The 24,186-nt window shown below is 38.4% G+C and overlaps 1 protein-coding gene and 2 long non-coding RNA genes across 4 annotated transcripts in view; 2 read left to right on the top strand and 1 right to left on the bottom strand.

Moving 5' to 3' along the window:
• The window catches only part of LOC145521188 (uncharacterized), a 26,547-nt gene extending 2,361 nt beyond the window's left edge, over positions 1-24,186 (top strand). Inside the window, exon 2 of the long non-coding RNA XR_014065207.1 lies at positions 23,922-24,186. This is a non-coding gene — a long non-coding RNA (uncharacterized LOC145521188). The remainder of the gene's footprint in view (positions 1-23,921) is intronic.
• Positions 80-4,273, top strand: LOC145521190 (uncharacterized). The gene is made up of 2 exons (XR_014065209.1): positions 80-749; positions 3,748-4,273. It is a non-coding gene; the product is annotated as an uncharacterized LOC145521190 (long non-coding RNA).
• FABP7 (fatty acid binding protein 7) lies at positions 4,841-12,057 on the bottom strand. Of its 2 annotated transcripts, XM_081529396.1 has the most exons (7): positions 11,820-12,014; positions 11,467-11,662; positions 8,781-8,933; positions 8,417-8,562; positions 7,787-7,959; positions 7,050-7,151; positions 4,849-5,212 (listed from the first exon to the last, which is right to left on the bottom strand). In XM_081529396.1, exons 4-7 carry the CDS (start codon positions 8,487-8,489, stop codon positions 5,162-5,164), a joined length of 399 nt encoding a protein of 132 aa, XP_081385522.1. In that variant the 5' UTR covers positions 8,490-8,562; positions 8,781-8,933; positions 11,467-11,662; positions 11,820-12,014; the 3' UTR covers positions 4,849-5,161. The 2 variants fall into 2 exon arrangements, with proteins under 2 accessions (XP_081385523.1, XP_081385522.1); XM_081529397.1 differs by lacking the exon at positions 11,467-11,662 and having other exon boundaries at positions 4,841-5,212; positions 11,820-12,057.

Consider the following 24,186-nt stretch of genomic DNA (forward strand, 5'->3'; position numbering starts at 1 on the left):
ACATCTCTGGGTGTACAGCTCACACCTTGCATGTATTTGTAGGTCCCCATGTTCTAAAGGTCTGTCTAGTCAAAGCTATGGTTTTTCCAGTAGTCATGTATGGGTATGAGAGTTGGACTATAAAAGCTGAGTGCCGAAGAATTGATGCTTTTGGACTGTGGTGTTGGAGAAGAGTCTTGAGAGTCCCTTGGGCTGCAGGGAGATCAAACCAGTTCATCCTAAAGGAAATCAGGCCTTTTTTTTCATCGGAAGGACTGATGCTGAAGATGAAACTCCACTACCTTAGCCACCTGATGCGAAGAGCTGACTCATTTGAAAACCCTGATGCTGGGAAAGGATTGAAGAAAGGAGGAGAAGAGGACGACAGAGGATGAGATGGTTAGATAGCATCGCCGGCTCAACGGACATGAGTTTGAGTAAACTCTGGGAGTTGGTGATGGACAGGGAGGCCTGGCGTGCTGCAGTCCATGGGGTCACAAAGAGTCTGACACAACTGAGCAACTGAACTGAACTGAGCTGATGTTCTGATGTGGGGCTTCCCTGGTGGCTCAGATGGTAAAGAATCTGCCTGCAATGCAGGAGACCCAGGTTCAATTCCTAGGTCAGGAAGACCCCCTGGAGAAGAAGTTGGCAACCCACTCCAGTTTTCTTGCCTGAAGAATTCCATGAACAGAGGAGCCTGGCGGTCTACAGTCCATGGGGTCACAAGAGTTGGATACAACTGAAGTTGAGTTGGATACTCAACTAAAGTGAGTAACACTTTCACTTTCACATTCTGGTGTAGGTGTAATTTGTTGTGAGGGTGTAGAGGTTAATACACTGGGTGTATTAACCCGGTGTAGCTTTGCTTCCCATCAGGCCATCCCAAAACCTTCCCCTTCTTCGGAGAGTTGTTATGGAAATGAATGCCAGGATGTTATTTGACCTAATTCTCTGGAGAAGAAAATGTCAACCCACTCCAGTATTCTTATCTGGAAAATCCCATGGACAGAGGAGCCTGGCAGGCTACAGTCCATAGGGTTGCAAAGAGTTGGACATAACTGAGCAAGTAAACAACAGCAATAATGAGGTGAAACTAAATCCCTATTCTTGCCCTTATGTCTTTAAAAATGGAGAGGCCAGAAGCCATGCTTCTATTAGAGCATAAGCTGAACATCAAGAGAAAGCTGTATTCCTCCAGAAGCAGAAGTGAAGGCATTCAGAGCAATTGGAGCAAATACCCTCTCTGTTCCATGCTTTTAAAGACAAACCTTACTAGTTTTAGTAATGACAACCTGGGCCAGTCTTATCTTGACATTTAGTAATAATTGCGCATTCATGTGTTAAATCCTACAGCTGCACTTTAGATTTTTCTACTCTTTATTATGAGAGAAGGCAATGGCACCCCACTCCAGTACTCTTGCCTGGAAAATCCCATGGACAGAAGAGCCTAGTAGGCTGCAGTCCATGGGGTCGCGAAGAGTCAGACACGACTGAGCGACTTCACTTTCCCTTTTCACTTTCATGCATTGGAGAAGGAAATGGCAACCCACTCCAGTGTTCTTGCCTGGAGAATCCCAGGGACGGGGGAGCCTGGTGGGCTTCCGTCTATGGGGTCGCACAGAGTCGGACACGACTGAAGCGACACAGCAGCAGCAGCAGCAACTCTTTATTATAGTAATTATAGTAGTTAAAGTAATAAAATAGCCAGGTAATAGTATAATTGTGGTGAATTGTGTAAGTTAAATAAAGTTTCCTCATACTTATATCTGTAAGTTCATTGGACCTTGAATTAACTTGTAGAAACTTACTGAACGTTTTGCTTTGATTAAAAATGAATACTGAATGTCCTGAAAAACACTTACATTTTTTCTGCCTCACCCCATACCCTTCACAGAGGCTAACAGAAGAAAGTTTCCCTAAGAAGTGATTCAGGGAAAATAAAAATCTTAAATTTTGTTTCAGAAGAAAATTTAGCTGAATATTAATTTTTAAGAGGAATATTATTATTTTCAGTATTATTCACTAATCAGGTGGCACTAGTGGTAAAAATACAAGAGACAAAAGAGACCCAGGTTCAGTCCCTGGGTCAGGAAGATCCCCTGGAGAAGGGCATGGCAACCCACTCTAGTATTTTTTTTTTTTTTTTTACTAAAATCTCAAAATTTTATTTTCCATTATTTTTGACATCCATTATGTTTTTATGCATATCCCCAACTTTCCACCTCTTTAGTGTAGTGTGGGAACAGCAGAAGTTATGAGAGCTGTGGAGTAAGCCAGAATTGAAATATTAACTCATTTGCTAATTCCAATCACATTAATTGCCTTACATTCAGTATTTATTTATTTATTTATTTAATAAATTTATTTATTTTAGTTGGGGGCTAATTACTTTACAATATTGTAATAGTTTTTGCCATACATTGACATGAATCAGCCATGGGTTTACATGTGTTCCCCTTCCTGGACCCCCCACCCACCTCCCTCCCCATCCCATCCCTCTGGGTCATCCCATTGCCCCGGCCCTGAGCCCTTGTCTCATGCATCGAACATGGAATGGTGTTCTGTTTCACATACGATAATATACATGTTTCAATGCTATTCTCCCAGAACGTCCCACCCTCACCTTCTCCCTCAGAGTCCATAAAATTGTTCTATGCATCTGTGTCTCTTATTCTGTCTCGCATATAGGGTTATCGTTACCATCTTTCAAATTCCATATATATGCATTAGTATACTGTATTGTTGTTTTTCTTTCTGGCTTACTTCACTCTGTATAATGGGCTCCAGTTTCATCCATCTCAGTAGAACCGATTCAAATGTATTTTTTTAATGGCTGAGTAATATTCCATTGTGTATATGTACCAAAGCTTCCTTATCCATTCGTCTGCTGATGGACATCTAGGTTGCTTCCATGTCCTGGCTATTGTAAACAGTGCTGCGATGAACATTGGGGTACACGCGTCTCTTTCAATTCTGGTTTCCTCAGTGTATATGCCCAGCAGTGGGATTGCTGGGTCATATGGCAGTTCTATTCCCAGTTTTTTAAGGAATCTCCACACTGTTCTCCATAGTGGCTGTACTAGTTTGCATTCCCACCAACAGTGTAAGAGGGTTCCCTTTTCTCCACACCCTCTCCAGCATTTATTGCTTGTAGACTTTTGGATAGCAGCCATTCTGACTGGTGTGAAATGATACCTCATTGTGGTTTTGATTTGCATTTCTCTAATAATGAGTGATGTTGAGCACCTTTTCATGTGTTTGTTAGCCATCTGTATGTCTTCTTTGGAGAAATGTCTGTTTAGTTCTTTGGCCCATTTTTTGATTGGGTCGTTTATTTTTCTGGAATTCAGCTGCAGAAGTTGCTTGTATATTTTTGAGATTAATTGTTTGTCTGTTGCTTCATTTGCTATTATTTTCTCCCATTCTGAAGGCTGTCTTTTCACCTTGCTTATAGTTTCCTTTGTTGTGCAAAAGCTTTTAATTTTAATTAGGTCCCATTTGTTTATTTTTGCTTTTATTTCTAATATTCTGGGAGGTGGGTCATGGAGGATCCTGCTGTGATTTATGTCGGAGAGTGTTTTGCCTATGTTTTCCTCTAGGAGTTTTATAGTTTCTGGTCTTACGTTTAGATCTTTAATCCATTTTGAGTTTATTTTTGTGTACGGTGTTAGGAAGTGTTCTAGTTTCATTCTTTTACAAGTGGTTGACCAGTTTTCCCAGCACCACTTGTTAAAGAGATTGTCTTTTCTCCATTGCCCACTCTAGTATTTTTGCCTGGAGAATCCCATAGACAGAGGAACCTGACTGGCTACAGTTCATGGGGTCACAAAGAGTCAGACATGACTGAAGCAAATTAACATTCACAAGAGAACTTGGACACATTAATCTAATCTTCAGTTTCCTCATTGGTAAAGTGAAAGGATTATCTTCCTTACCTGCTTCACATTATGGGTTTGAGAAAATGTACAAAAATCATCTTGTAAACAATAAACTACAAAATAACATTTGTAGTTTACAAATGCAAATCTTAACCAGTCGTAAACACATATTTACTTTCCTTTGGTCAACTCAGTTCCACCACCCTCCCCCACCACCCTGCTTCCTTACTACCAGCCACACACACACACAAAGGAATTCGGATGCCCTTTGCACACTCCGTTTTATCCATTATAGCACTTCTCAACTTAGTTCAGCTCAATGTACTTGCCTGGAGACATATTTTTATGTTCGGGGATAAAATTCATTGCCTGTTTCGATTTACCTTTCAATAAGAAACTTGAATTACATGACATTTTGATTGTACGAGACTTTGATTATATTTACTTCTTAATAAGACATTTTCATGTATATCAGCTTGCTTCTTCAGACTACCTGTTTTTAGTATCAAGAGGTCACTGTGCAGCTCAGCTCACCATAACAAATCTCCTTTGGATCCTAGCCAAATTGTCTATGGAAGTTCCAACCCAAACATTTTCCACATTTCCCTAGGCTTCTGATTATTTTTTTTTAATTGGAGGATAATTGTTTTACAATGTTGTGTTGGTTTCTGCGGTACAACTGGAATCAGTCATAATTGTATATATTTCCTCTCCCTCTTGAGCCTCCCTCCCAGCCCCTCCCATCCCACCCCTTCGGGGCAGCACAGAGTACCAGGCTGGGCTCCCTCTGTTATATAGCAGCTTGCCACAAGCTATCTACTTTACACATTGCTTATATTTTAAATTAGTATTTTAAGCAAAGTGCTAACTTCCCCAGCCTAACGTTATACCACAAAAAAAAAAAAAAGCTATTTTACTTAAAACTTTCTAATATACAATTCCCAGCCAGGTTAGTGAGGGATATTAAAAACAGCAACACATTTCTCACGGGTGTAAGATTTTTTTATTCCAATTTGATTTGCATTCCAATGGAAATTATAGCATGTATTCCTTCTTAATTTTAAAAACAGTAGCCTAAAATTTTAACCTGAATTATAAAATGTGATAAATTTGCATATCAAAAATGGCTTTGATTGCTTGCAGCCACAAGTTTTTAAAACAAGGTTTAAAGTCATCATTTTCCACCTCCACACCAAGATAACCTAATTAGGGATCAGCCGCACTGTAATAGCAGTTTAACACTGAGACTTGAGTAAACAGAAATATTGTAGAGCTTCTCCAGCCCCAGGTCAGGATGTTTTCTACGCCTTCTCATAGTGGCGAACAGCAACCACATCGCCAAAAGTAAGAGTCTGAAAGATTCCAAAAGATAACCAAATCTTCTTACACAGGTACATCAGTGGTTGTACCTACTGATTATTAAGATTGTCATATATATGATTTAAGTATTATACAAAAGAATAATGGCATTTACAAACATTAAATGTTGTGTGCTCAGTCATGTCCAGCTCTTTGCAACTCTGTGGACTGTAGCCCGCCAGGCTCCTCTGTCCATGGGATTTTCCCAGGCAAGAATACTGGAGTGAGTTGCTATTTCCTCCTCCAGGGGATCTTTCCAACCCAAGGATCGAACCCATGTCTCTTGCATCTCCTACATTACAGGCAGAATCTCTACTGCTGAGCCACTGGGGAAGCACTAAATGTTGTGTAAAAACATTTTCATTTTTTTCTACATCTTCATTTTCTAAAAAGAAACCCTTATATTTATTGAGTGAGTGACATGTACACATAGTTCATACCTCTGAAAGAAACATGAAAAAAAACTTAGATTAACTATCTAGATTCAGGTCAAAAGAATTCCTTTTGCCTTAAATTATCAGGGTAATTGGAGCATTTTAGCTCTCTTTTAAAAGTGCATAAAATTTATAGTAGGTTCTCATACTAGTTTACAATTCATGACCTAGATAAATTTTAAAGTTTTTAGAAACTCCAAATTATTTGGACAAATGGTATTTTCAATGACTTGGTCCAAAAGCAGGAAAAGGTAAACGTGCAAATGTTCTCATTGCTTTGACTGTCATGCTTTAGTCTATGGGAACCTTGCTGGTTATGTAGCTATAATGTGCACTGTGGGCTCTTATATCAAATCCAACTTGAAGAATTGCTATAAATCCTCTTTACAAACGTTAGTGTTTTTTAGTGTTCATCATTTTCCTGTAGTCCTGTGATTTTCAAGAGGATAGCATGCCCTTGTCATACATTACTTTCATTTCCTTTTTTCAACTTGGTCTTGCCTGCTCACAGTCATACATAAAAGCTGAACTATCTACTTTTCTGTATTCTGGAAGAAAAATTAAAAAAGCATAAAGGAGAACTGGAGAATTTCAGATTCAGATAGAATCTTTTGTAAACGAATCTCTCTCTCTGTCTCTCTCTCTTTTTGGTGATGATGATCACTGTAGAAAAATGTGGCCAAATATTTGTCAACATGAAAGGAAAACCGTCCCTCTGCTCCCCACCCCCACTTCCACCCAGGGAAAAAGAGTGAATGTGTAAGTCCTCTATCTGAACCTAGAACAGCTGGTAGTCAAGGGAAGGAGAAGAAAACTAGTCAATTGTCTTAAGTAACAAAACCAAAAAACCTATCCTGCTGTTATCTCAGAAGGAATATGTAAAGCAACTCCCATCCAAGAAAAAATCCAAAATGATGTATCGACTTCTTCAGTGTCATCAAGATTCCATTACCCAACTCACCAAAAAAAGTGTCTAGGGTGCTAGATCAAGATAAAACATTTTCCCCAGTTTATGATGCTACTCCACCATTCTATTTTCTATTTTATAATTTTTACATGACTATCTAGTATTGAATAGACATGTTTTAAAGGCATCTTATAAAATTAAAAAGGACTGGAGGGAAGTAATATCAAAATAGTTCTCTCTGAGGGGACATTAGAAAGGAATTTTATATTTTTGTTACAGTTTCCTGTTATATTCTAAATTATTTGTACTGAACTTGTAAAACTTTTATAAACTAAAATATAAAATATTTACACATGGTTAAATACCCTTGCTAGTGACTTAATGTTATTAAAAAAGGAAAGATGGGAGAAAAGGAGGGAACGAGATGGGAAATTTGAGGGGCGGTGGGGGGGAGAAGGAGAAGCAGGAATCGGGAATTGCTCTACTTACCATGACCATTTTGCCATCTTTAATCTCTCTTACAAAATTTGTTTCTTTGCCATCCCACTTCTGTACATGAACAAGTTTGTCTCCATCCAGGCTAACAACAGACTGAGACCACCAACAAAATGCAGAACATAGCAATAGGTACAGATCAGATTTCTGACATGGAAGTCAAATCGATTTTTCAAAGAGCAATAATTGAACGAATAGTGATCAATTAATTATCACGGTAGTACCATTTCCTCTGTTGTTTCCAGAGTTAAAACTCTGCAAAAACTCTAATCATAATTTGATTGAAATGTGTACCTTTAGATGCAAAGGTTATCAGGTACATAAATTATCAGAAATAAAAATCCTGAACTAGTGCTTTCTGAGGAATCATCCTACTCGTTTAAACAGGATCTTACAATGAGGTCAACTATTGATTTAGCCAACTTGAGGCAAAAGAGAGATTAAACAAAGTGCAATCTTCCTTTTAAATGAACACTGTGAAATACTTTCTGAAATACAGATTTGGTACAAAAATGAGAGAAACGCGTGGTAAAGAAACAGATCGGAGGTTTGAGCTATGGTAGTTGCCCAGTATTCAGAACATAAGCTATGGAACACTAGAATGCAAAATTAACCCTGGGTCTTTCTCTCTGAAGTGAAATACTGAGAACATTTTCCACTTCCCATCATCTAGAAGAAAACAGTTATTCTCTCCTCCCCTCCCCACCCCAGAGGAAGGAGCGGCTCCTTACCTTACAGTTTCTGTCGTCTGCAGTGGTTTCATCAAACTCTTCTCCCAGATGGAAACTAATCTCTGTGTTCTTGAATGTGCTTTGAGTCCTGATCACCACTCTGTCCCCCTCCTGACTGATGATCACTGTTGGCTTAGTCACATTGCCCACCTGCCTAGTGGCAAAGCCCACACCTAAAATAGTAAAAAGAACCAATACAGTTGGTGGCAACTTCCAAAATAGCTCATGAAACAGGAATCCACTTTCCTATTCTGGAATCCAGGTCGTAAAGTGTAAGTTTCATTAGAGTACGTTTAGCCCATCAGTTATGCTGGATGACTACTGAGCCTTAGTCATATGTGGATGCCAATTTGGAAGCATAAATAATAAGAGGATGCTAGAGAAAAAGCAGAAAAGGCACAGAAGCTTCGCATTCTTCACAGAATACTTGGCCCTAGGCAAGAAAGCAAACAAATGCCAGATTTAAAAAGCCCTTCCATGGAAAATGGCTTTTTAAAATCAGCACAGCACGTGATTATGACAATGGGATCTGCTTTTGTCTCTTGCTAATCGGATGGGTGAAAAAAGGAATCTGCGAGTATCTGAAGCTGCAGGTTTAAGAAGAGAACAGCACATCTTAGTTTTACCTACCAAGCGCCTTCATGTACTCATCAAAGTTCTGACTGTCCGTCAGCTTCCAGGTAGCACAGAAAGCCTCCACCATCCTTGCCCTTTCCGCGTTTGCTTCAGAAGCAGACAAAAGCGGCGGATACAGGGATCTCCGGATCGCAGCGCCACTGCAATTCGAAAGACCCCTTTGCACCTCACCGCAGCTCCTGCCTTTTTATTTAGAAAAAAGGCTGGCAGAAAGCCAAGGATTTGAACTGCAAACGCATCCCTCCGGTGTCCCTCTTTCCCGGAGGTTGTAGTAGGGGCCGGGGATGGGAAGGGAGTGGGGCGAGAGGCTCAGGGAGGTTCCAGTTCTCTTTGTGATTGGCTCAGGCCACTAGGTTACCGAGTAGGTCGCGTTCCTCCCCGTCCTCGCACCGCAGCCTTTCTTCTGCCTGAGAAATCTCTGCAAAGGTTCAATGAGGCTGGAGGCAGGGAGCGGAAAATGAGAGAGGGTCTTTCAGATTCAGCTCGAAAACTTGGCAAAGGCCATTTCAGGCTGTGAAGAAAGGAAAAAAAAATGCATAATAGGACATTCAGATTGATTTCCGTTCATGGCAAAGCTGGTTACAAATGAGGACTCCCCCCCTTCAAGAAAACCACTGAAATGCCAAACTTTTCAAACAAAGGAAGCTGAATAGTGTCTTTTATTTTTCTCTCATATTTATAGGAAGAGCAAAACACGAGCTGAAATATGCCAAGCCAGGGAAAGAGGAGGAGAAGGGGGAGACATAAATGCCTCCCCTAGACTGTGCTGCTGAAAGACTCCTCCAGTGGAGTACTAATGGGACCCTGATTTTGGCCTCTTCCCAACATGAACTGAGTGAATTTAAAGATCTTTCTAAGGAGACGAGAACCAGACTGAGATGGAAAAGGGACCTAAGGGAGAGTATGGTTAGGATTCACTAATGAGCTACAGAAATAAAGCAGAACACACTCTTTCCCGCACTCCTTCACATAAACTGAAGTTCATCTGATAAGATTTTGAATGACCTGCGCTCTAGAACCTTTTGATTTCCCGAGGCCACGTCTCCATCTGCTTACTGGTTGTGTTAGCTGTGGAGGGAGGGGAAGAATTGGAGCAGCAGAGGGAGTCAGAAGACTTTGGCTTCAGTTCTGGAGTCCAGGGGCTTCCCTGATAGCTCAGTTGGTAAGGCATCTGCCTGCAATGCAGGTGAGACCCCGGGGGATAGGCCACCCACTCTAGCATTCTTGGGCTTCCCTTGTGGCTCAGCTGGTAAAGAATCCGCCCACAATGCAGGAGACCTGGGTTCCATCCCTAGGTTGGGAAGATGCCCTAGAGAAGGGAAAGGCTACCCACTCCAGTATTCTGGCCTGGAGAATTTCATGGACTGTATAGTCCATGGGGTCACAAAGAGTCGGACACAACTGAGCAGCTTTCACTTTCACTTTCTGGAGCTCATACTTCCCAGTCAACGACTATAGTCCCTAAACTTGTCATGGGCACTAGATAGGACCTGCTGTTGTGCTGACAGGAACCTGAAGCTACCAGAAGCTACAGTAAAAAGTCTGAAAATCTGGAATGAAATAAGCCCAGAGGAAGCAAAGCTTACATTTGAGCCTTTTTAAACCAACTTCCTGAAGATAGCCCCATGTAGGAATTTTTTATACATTCTTTTTTTTTTTGCTAAATCTAAGCCACTAATTTATCCATTTACACAAACCACCTTTATGGGAGAAGTTCTCAAACCAATTTATTTTGTTACATCAAAATGCTCTTCTATGTTCCACTTAATAAAACATATTTAAGCTGGTGGAATGTTTAATTATTATTCTAAAGTGTAATAGATCATTTCTTTTTCATAGTCCGGAAATGTAAGATCAAGATTGTCGAGAGCGGGGACCAGGTGTTAGACATATTCATCATTGCTCCTTACTGATTGTGATGCTGAAATATTTGTTTACCTAATTTATGTCTTCCATTCTTTAAATAAGTAGCTTTTGATATATTTATTATCACTTAAAGCATATATTTCTGTAATGCAATTTTTTTACACCTTATATAAAACATAAAATCACAACAACTTAGAAATAATTTTTTTGGAATAGTGCATTAATTTAGTAATAAGCAGAAGAGAATATTGCTATGCAGATGTCTATAGTAAAAATTTTAGGAAAAGCCACTTGACTATTTTGTAATTCCCTAACCTAAACTGACACATTTAATCTATTTTTTTTATTTGTTCAAGATACCATAGATTTACAACCAAGAATAATTGCTTTCAAATAGTAGACAACTTGCTCTGTTTATTGAGGACTTTATTAAAAGAGAAAGTAAAAGAATAGAGAAAAGATTGTGTTCTGCTAAGGAGGATTCAAGTATTAATAATGGATTGTTTTTCAATTTTCCTAAACCTAGGAGCAATTTATGATCCTGCTATGACTTTTATAGTATAAGTACATCCACATATTTAAACAAGGAAAGAATTTGACAGATTGACCCTTCTCTCAGGACTATTACCTTTATACAGGTAATATGGGCTCTAAAGAATCTATTTATAAAGACTATTTTTAATAGTGAAATAAAAGGAACAAAGAAAGTTGCTTCGGGAGATCTTGGCAAAATCTCCACATGAGGCTGAATCTCCAGGCACCTGCTTTATGGAAATTTTTCTTTCTTAAGGAAACAGAAGGTTTTAATAAAATTTTAACACTGTTCTTGAGCCAAGTAAGCCAGCCAAGGTCACGGAACTATTTCCTATAAAATATCCAAGGATCTTCACCAAAAGATATTAAATAATATTCGAAGTACTTGCTTGAGTTTCTTTTTGCTACCAAATAACACAAAAGAAAATGCTAATAGATTATCTTTATAGTTGGACATGATACGTGATTATGCCATGAAGGCACTATTTATTGACCCACAGTTAATAAATGACCCATGATAGTTGATATCTTCAGCCAACACCTTTTGCTGCAACTGTGGTCTGTCTTATGCATCACAGTCTCTCCCCTCAAGCAACCAACCAGCAAAACCAACTCTAGGCTTTAGAAATGATAAAGACTCTAACCTTCAAGCAGGAGTGAATGCAATATGGATGATGGAATTCAACAGGAGGAGGTGTGTCTATCCCTTGTTGTTGTGAAATTTTTATATTATTATGTTTTTTAAAATGTGGACTAGACCAGAGAGGAGATACACCAGCAGGTGTGGCACAATCTTGAAAAAAAGTGCTGTTTCATCTTCTTCTACTGAAGTAGGAAAACCTAATAAAGACAAGCTGTCAAGGTTTGGACTGTCTTTCCAACATCCTTCTCATTCTTTTTCATTTTCTGCAGTTTTCCCCCCTCTGTTTACCTCCCTTTGTCCAAGTATTCCACTCTCCATATTTCTTGGGCATAAAATGCAGAAGAAGTCCTTTACCTGCTTCTAGATCTGACAAAGAGACTTGGGAGAGAAATTTGTTCCAACTTAGTTTAGGAAAGAGTTATGAACCTTCCCTCTCTTCATGCCGTCTATATCACCACAACTCTGCTGAGTAAATGCTCCTCTCAAGTCCCCTGGTTACTTTCCAATTGTCTTTTAGAGGTTAACTCAAATATTCACTCTGGGAAGACTGGATCAGAACCCCAATTATGTCACCCATGGTTTTGTTTATATCTTTTTAAACGTGTCATAAATGTAATCAAATGCTTGTGTAGCCAATTGTTTAATATCATTCTCTCCCATTAGAACATGAGTTCCCTGGAGCATCTGTTTTAGCATCTATGTCTTTTATTATCCATTGTGCTCTCTCCTCATCTTCTGTTACAGTATCAAGTTCATAGTGTTTGTTCTACAATGTTAAAGGCATGAACAAATATAGAGTGTGGACACAGAGAATCAGAGAACTTCAAAAAATAAGAACGAGAGCAATTGGACAAATGGTCTTTTCCAAGTTTCTATTCAAACTTTTCCTCTCTTTGCAACCTATATAATCCTTCCTGTCCTATATGATGGGCTTCCCTGGTGGCTCAGATGGTAAAGAATCTGACTGCCATGCAAGAGACCCAGGTTTGATCCCTGGGTCAGGAAGATTCCCTGGAGAAGGGAGTGGCAATCCACTCCAGGATATAGCCCTATTTGATAAGGATACCTAAAAACTCTTCCTCATACTGTCCATGGAGTTCTCCAAGCAAGAATACTGTAGTGGAGGGCTATTTCCTTCTCCAGGGGACCATGTTTTGTCAGAACTCTTCTCTATCACCCATTCATCTTGAGTGACCTTGCAGTCATGGGTCATAGCTTCATTGAGTTACGCAAGCCATTTCACCACCAGACTGCAATTCATAAAGAGATCCAATAGTCATATACGAAAGTGAGAACTGTACCATAACGAAGGCTGAGCACGGAAGAATCTTTGCTTTTGAACTGTGGTGCTGGAGAAGACTCTTGAGAGTCTCTTGGACTGCAAGGAAATGAAACCAGTCAAAGAAAATCAACTCTGAATATTTGCTGGAAGGAGTATTTCTGAAGCCGAAGCTCCAATACTTTTGATGTGGAGAGCTGACTCCCTGAAAAAGACTCTGATGCTGAGAAAGATTGAAGGCAAAAGCAGAGGATGAGATGGTGAGATAGGCTGAGCTGAGCTTTGGGTAATGCTCCCAGAACACACCTCTGCATCATAGAAACTGGCCTCCTAAGGAAAGCATTTTCTCTACTAAAATCAGAAGTCTGGGGAATCAGGAAGCTGCTTCCCCACCCACTGGTGGGAGAAATCTCTCGCCTTAGCTGTCATTCAGGAATAGGGGAGCGTCTCCTAGAAACAGTGATTCCAGATGCATGCCACATGGGCCAGATCTCAGGAGCAAAGTGAATGTCTGGGGTGCGTTTTCTCTCATCACTTAACTGAGTTTTGAATTCAAGTCTTACTCAAGCATGCACGATAGGCAGGGCTTAATGGAGAACTTCATGGACAGAGGAGTCTGGCGGGCTACAGTCCATGGAGTCACAAAGAGTCAGACACGACTGACTGAGCACAGGCATACCAGAGAGGAGATTGGGAAATGTTGTTTTGCTCTCTGCTGCCTCTGCAGAGCAGAGAAAACCACAGAAGGCAGTGGGATCAAAGGTCAACCTATCCACAACCCAGAGATAACTGGATATGCTTTTAAAATGTTTGTTTAAAAAGTTAAGTTTAGGGTTATAAAGAAAAGATACAGATCCTAGATGCCTGGTAATATCTTAAAGTAGGTAATCATTAGAGTCACTTGGAGAGACTGATAATAATGCAGAGTCTAAAGTCACCCAGGGGCTTCCCTGATAGCTCAGTGGTAAAGAATCCGCCTGCAATGCAGGTGACCCCGGTTCAATTCTTGGGTCAGGAAGATCCCCTGGAGAAGGGATAGGCTACCCACTCCAATATTCTTGGGTTTCCCTTGTGGCTGAGCTGGTAAAGAATCTGCCTGCAATGCAGGAGACCTGGGTTCCATCCCTGGGTTGGGAAGATCATTTGGAGAAGGGAAAGGCTACCCACTCCAGAATTCTGGGCTGGAGAATTCCATGGACTACTATACATGGGATCACAAAGAGCTGGACACGACTGAGCAACTTTCACTTCACTTTCACTTTCAAAGTTACCCAGAGAGGTTTTGAAATAGGTTCAGTTCAGTTCAGTTCAGTTCAGTCGCTCAGTCGTGTCCGACTCTTTGTGACCCTGTGAACTGCAGCACACCAGGCCTCCCTGTCCATCACCAACTCCTGGAGTCCACCCAAACCCATGTCCATCGAGTTGGTGATGCCATCTAACCATCTCATCTTCTGTCATCCCCTTCTCCTCCTGCCCTCAATTTTTCCCAGCATCAGGATCTTTTCAAATGAGTCAGCTCTTCGCATCAGGTGGCCAAAGTATTGAAGTTTCAACTTCAACATCAGTCCTTCCAATGAACACCCAGGACTGATCTCCTTTAAGATGGACTGGTTGGATCTCCTTGCAGTCCAAGGGACTCTCAAGAGTCTTCTCCAACACCACAGTTCAAAAGCATCAATTCTTTGGCACTCAGCTTTCTTTATAGTCCAACTCTCCCATCCATACATGATCACTGGAAAAACCATAGCCTTGACTAGACGGACCTTTGTTGGCAAAGTAACGTCTCTGCTTTTTAATATTCTGTCTAGGTTGGTCATAACTTTCCTTCCAAGGAGTAAGCGTCTTTTAATTTCATTCCTGCAATCAATTGAAATAGGTAGTCTGGGATAATGGTGACCTTTGTACGAAAAACAAAATTTTAAGTTGAAATTCTGCATATGCTAATTACATTTAATGCTTTATAAAATAAATAGTATACTCTAGTCTGTCATGATCACATTAATTTGGATTCTCATACTTATTCAATGCAAAATACAAGATAAGACTAAGGGAACAGTGATACTATTATTGACCCTATCATTTCAGAAATGGTGTGTAACTTATACCAAGGATGGCTTCACATTTAAAATTATGTGTATTACACAACACACTTATACCATGCTGTAGGTCAATTATATCTCAATGAAACTGGAAAGAAAAATATTTTTAAATAAAAAATAATGTGTCATGTGATACCAGCAAGGAAGAAACATGATCCAACTATCCTAAGAATGAAACATTAATTAAACCAATGCTAACAAGTGAAATTCTGTGTCATAATGGAGAATATAATCTATCAGAGTGCAAATTATCAAGATTCATAAAATTAAGGCACTCTATTAATTAATTTAAATGGAGACACTTCTGAAGACACTGAGAAGTCTTGTTGCAAGAAAGTATCTGGTCTACCTGGGCCTTCTTGTGAATAAGATATTTTCATACTTGTTTTCTAGAAGAAAAGGAATCCTTTAATAATATGTTCCATCTAAATTTTAAGTCTTTGCAACATGTAATTTTCATGACAATTTGTTGGAAGAGCTCTTGATATAGTTTGATCAATAACATCATTAAAAATTATAAATGGGCCATTGAGATTCATGGTATTTTTTACCCAATAACTAATTGGAAAGCATAGGAGTTTTAGGTTTGTGCAAAAGTAACTTGCATTGCTGGACTTTTCTGTTTGATATTGGAATACATTCTTAAATAAATGTGGTTTTTTAAGCATCATTTTTACGCATATTTCTTGCTTTTTTTTTTTGCTAATGACATTATTTGCTATTTATTTTATATTTATTTTAGACTAGGTAAATGATGTTAGACAAAGAGCAAATTCAAGCAATTTTCTTATTTGAGTTCAAAATGGATCAAAAAGCAGTGGAGACAACTCACAACATCAACAACACACTTGGCCCAGGAGCTACTAACAAACGTACAGTGCAGTGGTGGTTCAAGAAGTTTTGCAGAGACAAGCATCTTGAAGATGAGGTGCATGGTAGCTGGCTATTGGAAGTTGACAGAGACTAACTGAGAGGATCATTGAAACTGATCATCTTACAACTACATGAGAAGTTACCCAAGAACTCAACATCGACCATTCAAAAGTCATTTGGCATTTGAGGCAGATTGGAAAGATGAAAAATTTGGATAAGTGGTGCCTCATGAACTGAATGCGAATCAAAAAAGCCATCTTTTTGAAATGTCACTTCTTGTTCTATGCAACAACAACAAAAATCTCAATCGGACTGTGACTTGTGATGAAAAGTGGATTTTATATGACAACCAGCAATGACCAGCTCAGTGGTTGGACTGAGAAGGAGATCCAAAGCACTTCTCAAAGTCAAACTTGCACTCAAAAAAGGTCATGGTCACTGTTTGGTGGTCTGCTGCCAGTCTGATCCACTACAGCTTTCTGAAAACTGGTGAAACCATTACATCTGAGAAGTGTACTCAGCAAATTGATGAGATGCACGGAAAATTGCCAGTATTGCAGAAATGCAACTGCAGATTACATTAGTCAATAGAAAGGGCCCAATTCTCCATGACAATGCCTGACCACACATCACAAAACCAATGCTTCAAAAGTTGAACAAATTGAGCTATGAAATTTTGCCTCATCCACCATATTTACCTGAACTCTTGCCACCCAACTACCACTTCTTCAAGCATCTCAACAACTTTTTGCAGGGAAAGCTCTTCCACAACTAGCCAGAAGCAGAAAATGCTTTCCAAAAGTTTGTTGAATCCCAAAGCACGGATTTTTATGCTACAGGAACAAACTTATTTCTCATTGGTAAAAACATGTTGATTGCAATGTTTCCTAATTTGATTAATAAAAATGTCTCTGAGCCTAGTTATAATGATTTAAAATTCATGGTCTGAAACTGCATTTACTTTTTCATCAACCTAATCTAAACATTATCGTTGAATGTTACTGATATAAAATTAAAATAAAATAGGATATTAATTAATTTATTGCTTATTTCAAAAACAAGTTAAACCCATTATTATGATTACATTATTTTTGTTGTTAAGTCATAAGATTGTTATAAGTTGTAGGAATGACTTAACAAATGCTAGCACCCATTGATTTATTGAAGAGTAAGCCTACATTTGAAATTGTTAAGAAAATGCCAGAATATCATAAATTTTCTGCTCTTCCTATTAATTTACTGTTTGGAAATAACTAATATCCTGCAGTGGAGATAGTAATATTAACATATAGCATAATACTGTTTGAAGAGAATTTCTAGAATATAGAGAAAGTGAATGATCAAAGTGAAAATAATAGATATAAAGAGAAGGAAAATACACCCTAACTATAGATATTACTAATAAAGGCATCTAAACAATTGGGCTTCCCTTGTGGTTCAGCTGGTAAAGAATCCTCCTGCAATGCAGGAGACCTGGGTTCCATCTCTGGGTTGGGAAGATCCCCTTTGTGAAGGGAACGACTACCCACTCCAGTATTCTGGCCTGGAGAATTACATGGACCGTCCATGGGGTCACTAAGAGCTGGATACGACTGAGTGACTTTCACTTCCCAAACAATTGGAATCAGATATGTAGTGAACAAAATGATAATTGAGAAAAGCTTTCTGTATGCTAACAAATCATGCATGCTCAGTTGCTCAGTCGTGTCCGACTCTTTGTGACCCCTTGGACTGTAGCACGCCAGGCTCCTCTGTCCACGGGATTTTTCAGGCAAGAATACTGGAATGGGTTTCCATTTCCTCCTCCAGGGAGTTTTCCCTAACCCAGGGTTCAAACCTGCGTAGTTAAAAAATAGGCACTAATATATAGTTCAAAATGCCTCGTCATTTGACATAATTAATGAAAATAGAACACAAGCTCTCTAATTCTAGCAGTATTTTTGAATCAAATATAATTCAAATAAGAATACATAAATATAAGGGGAAATCCAATATTCAATCAGAGGAAAAGATACACATAAATTGTTATAAGAAGTATGGCTGACCATAGTTTTTCATTGGGGCCTTTAGAAACCAAATAAATATAGAGCACTGATATAGAAATTTTTTTTAAGTGGTGGCTCAATTTTTGTCATCATATTGTGAATGCAGAAGAGATTTTCTCTTTGAAAATCAGTCAGCACTCATTTTCATTATACTATTCTCATGTGCGACTTGTCTGTAGGAAGAGAATATATTAGACATTGCATTTGAGAACCCAATTTACTCTACACTTATATTTCTCCTGCAAAGCCATAAAATCTGATTGCATGTATCAGTCATGATAGCCTAGCTGCCCTGTGTCTGCCGAGAGACAAGATCAAGGTCTGCTGTCAAACTGTTTCCAAATCCTCATCATCAGAGTCTGGTTTCTGAATAATTGCGAACACTTTTCTGTTTTGTTGTTGAAAGCTAGTTGATGTACAATATTATGTTAGTTTCAGGTGTGCCACATAAATTATGAAATGATCACACCATAACTTCAAACAAAAGCTTATTTTTGACCCATAAAAAGTTACTACAATAATATTGACCATATTCCTTATGTTGTGTATTACATCCTCATGGCTTCTCTTTTTTATAAGTGGAGATTTTTACTTCTTAATCCCCTTCACCTGTTTCTCCCCTCCCACTACGCTCTGGCAACCACTGTTTGTCCTCTGTATCAACAAGTCTGTTTTCACGTCATTTTGTCGGCTGGTTTGTTTTGTATTTTAGATTCCACATATAAGTGAGATCACATGGTGTTTGTCTTTGTCTGACTTATTTCATTTACCATAATGTCTTCTAGATCCATCTGTCTTGTCACAATGGCAAGATTTCATTTTTTATGACTAATATTCCAACCCATAGGAAAGGTACATACACACACACACACACACACACACACACACACACACACATCCCTTCCTTGAGGCTGAGGATCCTGAATGTTGAAAGAGACGATGTGTTCAGTTTAAGAAACTAGGTGCAAAATTGCATTGTTTTGACTTAAAAATCAAGGGAAGGCATGCAATTTTTATCAAAAAGGAGATAGGTCATAAAATATTGAAGTAATTCTTCAGTTCAGGATCTTCAGCATCCTTTAGGAGAGAATAATCCTTCTGTCTCTTTAAACATCTTTTCAAAATTTTAACAGGTCAGAATTGAGTTAAAATTTATAAATTTTTCAGAAAGGATTGAATCACTGTTACATGCAGTCTTTCCATTTAGAAACCATAGGTTTTAGCTCCATTTATTCAGAACTGTGGTACTTCTTTCAGCAATGTGTTTATCTTCCATGTACAAGTTTATATTCCCAATCTCTTCAAGATAGTCTTTGGCTGTAAAAATAATTAAAAACAAAATGAAGCAAAACTCCATGACCTAGGGATTGTCACCTTTAATCTTATATCTGTTCACAACCAGCATTTAGATAAATTAATAAAATAATCTGCTGCTGTCCTACATGCAAAGCCTATTAGAAGATTTTCTTGTTTTGACTACTGTCTAGGTTCAAAACACAGGATTTCTTATACTGGCTATCTATATATTTATCCTTAGATAAATTATCTAATGCCTTTAACATTTGTATCTTTGTCTGGAAATGATGATGTTATTCTGGATCATCAATTTAGGCTTCTTCTTTCTCTAATGCCCTAGAATTCTTCAGTACTTCTACATTATGTTAGTCCATTTTCAAGTTTAGCTTTATGGAAACTCTATCTGAGAAGTTAAGAGAACTTTGACCTATTTATGTTATCAGTCACCTCATAGGAGCCTCATACTTCATATCTTATGCACTCACCCAGATGCACCCAGTCAGTATTTAGCTCACCCAGTCAGTATTTAGCTCACCCAGTCAGTATTTAGCAACACCCAGAGGCAGTCAGGATTCTAATTCAGAGAAAATAAAACAATTCTATTGATGCAAAATTTTTTAAATGTCTTTATTGAATTTGTTACAATACTGCTTCTATTTAATGTTTTGGCTTTTTGTTCAAGAGGTATATGGGATCTTGGCTCCTTGACCAGGGATTGAACCCACAACCCCTACATTGAAAGTCAAAGTCTCAACCACTGGACCACCAGGGAAGTCCCTGATGTAAAATTTTGAGATAAGAAACATAATCTTTTTAGGAAGATGGAGTTGGGGGAAAGAGAAAGAACTAAATAACTATGTTTGAATTTGTCAAGTAAATGTGCTAAGTTTAACCTGGAAATCTCATAAAATTCTCTTCACCATGAGTTTTATTAAAAATTTGATTGTTTACTTAACGAGGAGCTGTATACTAATCATTGGCAAAAGCTTTCATTTTAAATTGTTGTAGTGATACATATGCTGTTTTCTTTCAGGTATTTACAGCTGACAAAATAGCCTCAGTCAACATAAAAGGAAATGCTCAGCAAAGACTCATTTTAATTGTTCACATCAATTTTGAAACAAGTAGTACATTGCAGAAGCCACACTTACAGATTTATCTCTCAAAAATTTTCATTTTTTCATTTCTAGCATTTTGTAGCTTTATTATATCCATTTTGGTCATTATAGCAATATACTTCAATCAGTTCAGTTCAGTCTCTCAGTCGTATACGACCCTTTGCGATCCCATGGACTGCAGCACACCAGGCTTCCCTGTCCATCACCAACTCCCGGAGCTTACTCAAACTCATGTCCATCGAGTCGGTGATGCCATCCAACCATCTCATCCTCTGTCATCCCCTTCTCCTCCTGTCTTCAATCTTTCCCATCATCAGGGTCTTTTCCAATGAGTCAATTCTTTGCATCAGATGGCCAAAGCACTGGAATTTCAGCTTCAGCATCAGTCCTTCCAATGAATATTCAGGATTGATTTCCTCTAGGATGGACTGGTTTGATCTCCTTGCAGTCCAAGGGACTCTCAAGAGTCTTCTCCAACACCACAGTTCAAAAGTATCGATTCTTCTGCGCTCAGCTTTCTTTATAGTCCACTTCTCACATTCATAGGTGACTACTAGAAAAACCATAGCTTTGACTAGACAGACCTTTGTTAGCAAAGCAATGTCTCATTTTAATATGCTGTCTAGGTTTGTCATAGCTTTTCTTCCAAGGAGCAAGCTTCTTTTAATTTCATGGCTGCAATCACCATCTCCAGTGATTTTGGAGCCCAAGAAATGAAAGTCTGTCACTGTTTCTATTGTTTCCCTGTCTATTTGCCATGAAGTGATGGGACTTGATGCCATGATCTTAGTTTTCTGAATGTTGAATTTTAAGCCAACTTTTTCACTCTCCTCTTTCACTTTCATCAAGAGGCCCTTTTGTTCCTCCTCACTTTCTGCCATAAGGGTGGTATCATCTGCATATCTGAGGTTATTGATATTTCTCCCAGCAATATTGATCCCAGTTTGGGCTTCGTCCAGTCTGGCATTTTGCACGATGTACTCTGCATAAAAGTTAAATAAGCAGGGTGACAATATACAGCCTTGACATACTCCTTTCCTAATGTGGAACCAGTCTGTTGTTCCATATCCGGTTCTAACCATTGCTTCTTGACTTGCATACAGATTTTTCAGGAGGCAGGTAAGGTGGTCTGGTATTCCCATCTTTTAAAGAATTTTCCACAGTTCATTGTGATCTATACAAAGGCTTTGGTGTAATCAATAAACAGAAGTAGATGTTTTTCTGGAACTCTCTTGCTTTTTTGATGATCCAATGGATGTTGGCAATTTGATCTCTGGTTCCTCTGCCTTTTCTACATCCAGCTTGAACATCTGGAAGTTCACAGATCATATCCTGTTGAAGCCTGGCTTGGAGAATTTTGAGCATTACTTTGCTAGTGTGTAAGATGAGTACAATTGTGTGGCATTGCCTTTCTTTGGGATTGGAATGAAAACTGACCTTTTCCAGTCCTGTGGCCACTGCTGAGTTTTCCAAATTTGCTGGCATTATTGAGTAAAGCATTTTCACAGAATCATCTTTTAGGATTTGAAATAGATCAACTGGAATCCCATCACCTCCACTAGCTTTGTTCATAGTGATACCACAATAAAGTGATTTTATTTAATTTAAACAACCAGACAAAGAAGCCCAGAACAGAGAAACTTGTTAGGAATAAAGAGGGACATTTTATAAACAGGAAAAGTCAATTACTCAACTACTGTTTCTTGCAAAAAGGCATAAGTGAACATTTTAGAGAAAAAAGATATTTTCCATGTTGATTGTTTTGTTGGATACTTGGATGTGTATGTTTGTCAAAACGATCAAACTGTACACTTCAAATGGACACATTTGTTGCATGTAAATTATAGCTCATGAGTGCATGCTCAGCCACCAAGTTGTGTCCGACTCTTTGTGATCCCATGGACTGTAATCCATCAGCCTCCTCTGTCCATGGGATTTTCCAGGCAAGAATACTGGAGTGGGTTGTCATTTCCTTCTCCAGGGGATATTCTTGATCCCGGGATTGAATCTGCATCTCCTGCATTGGCAGGTGGATTCTTTACCGTTGAGTCATCTGGGAATAAAATTAAAAGAGAAAAAAACAACATTTGCCAAATGAACCATAAGTAGTCTAGTGTTGTATTATAGCATAGTGATTTAGGATATTTGCTCTTTGGCCAGACTGCTAGGGGCTAAATACTGCCTCTACTCCTTACCATATGTAAAATTAAAGGTGATTTTTCTGCACCTCAGTTCTTCTGTAAAACTCTCATTGTCATAGTTAAATCATGGTTGTAAGGATTAAATGAGTCAATACAAATTAAATGCTTAGAATAGTGTCACACTAAGAACTCAGTAGATACTTAGCTATTGCCAGATCTGTATCCTTTGCTTAACCTGACTAACAGTAGATGCTTCTGACAATTTATAACATGACTTTAATACATCAAAAGGAGAAAGATAAGAGGAAGAGAAGAAATTAGTAATAGCACTTTATTGCAAATCAGTTTTTAAACTAGGAATTAACTAGAATTGGTTTGCTTGTCTAGATTTTTAGCTTGAGCAATGACAAATGCCTTTCTGTAACTGATTTGCATAGTTGGCATACACCCTACAGGGAAAGGCAGAGCCAAATACAATTTAGAATTGTTGCCAAGAAAGCTTGTAACTTGATTTGGAAATTCTTAGGCGGAACCTCTGGGCTTTCTTTACACATAGGAGTTACTTAATGAGTACATTTGAATAAATTAATGAATGAGAGAGCGTGGGACTCGTTCTGGGTTTGTGACACTAGTGATCCTGCTTTATAACTCTACAAAAGAAAAACCCAAGAAGAGAACAAAATATATATTGGTCCCAAAGGGTCTTGTTTCTTTAAGAAACTTCTTGAAGTACTGTGTCACTCTACTATTTCCACTACAAGATTTAGAAGTAGCCCTGCTAATTGCTGTCCTAATGAGCAATGATCTCTAAATAATTTTTATCTTGCACCTCATCGATAAAGTGTTTATCCACCTCATATTTGTGCATTATTTATTTGTAACTTATATACATATAACTACCATGTTAACATAGTATGCATAACTCATATAAAATATAAATTGAAGAGAATGAGATGAAGACAAAATAAATATTTTTATATATTATATTGCTAATTGTAGATGACTTCATATTACTGTTTACTACTATTTCGAGGCCAAATGTACATTTAGGGTTGAGTATTACTTTCAATAATAATGGCCATAAATTCGCAGTTCAAGTGGTCTTCTTGTAATTGTGAACTTGCTTTTCATTTTTTTGTTAAAACTATATATGCTCCCCGTTTATACCCTAGAATGTGACTGACAAGAGCTTGCACTAGGAGTCGTGAAACACACACCAGCACTCACTTTTTGCTGTTAGGTTGTATGCTGTTAGCATTGTTTTAAATCTTCATTTTCTTAGACATATTTTCAATCTTTTTGCTTCATTTCATAATGCTTAGTTTAAATAAAACTGGATAACATGATTTATAAATTCACTTAGTTGGGTCCATATACAATACAGTATATCATGGTAACTGAAATGGGATGAAAAATGAGGGACTCACTGTCAAGCACTCTTCCTCGGGACATGGTATGACAAGTGACCGATATGTGCCTCAGTAAAGGACTAACGCTAATCTATCTATCTATATATATATCTTAGTAAAGACTAATTTAGATCTAATTTTACATAAGATTAAATATGAATGAGGGCATTAATATTTTCTTCTGGCTTCTTTATAGATCACCTTGCTGACTCACAGGGATTCCTGTAGCCTCCTTGAGCAACCTGTCAAGAAAGAAGTTTCACAAGTTACATAAGGAGGAGAGAAACCTCAAGGGTAGTGGGTATGAATTTGCAGCCCAGACCTGTATGTAATAATGTATGTCTTTGTTCTTCTGTAACTGAACTTGACTAATAACTTTACTTCCCATTTTGACCTAAAAGCAGAAAGCTTTATGTGCTCACTTTTTTGCAAACTTAGTAAAATTTGTGATTATTGAGACA

Source organism: Giraffa tippelskirchi, chromosome 9 (assembly GCF_054371585.1).
Source record: "Giraffa tippelskirchi isolate mGirTip1 chromosome 9, T2T-mGirTip1v1.2.pri, whole genome shotgun sequence".
Taxonomy (NCBI): Eukaryota; Metazoa; Chordata; class Mammalia; order Artiodactyla; family Giraffidae; genus Giraffa; species Giraffa tippelskirchi.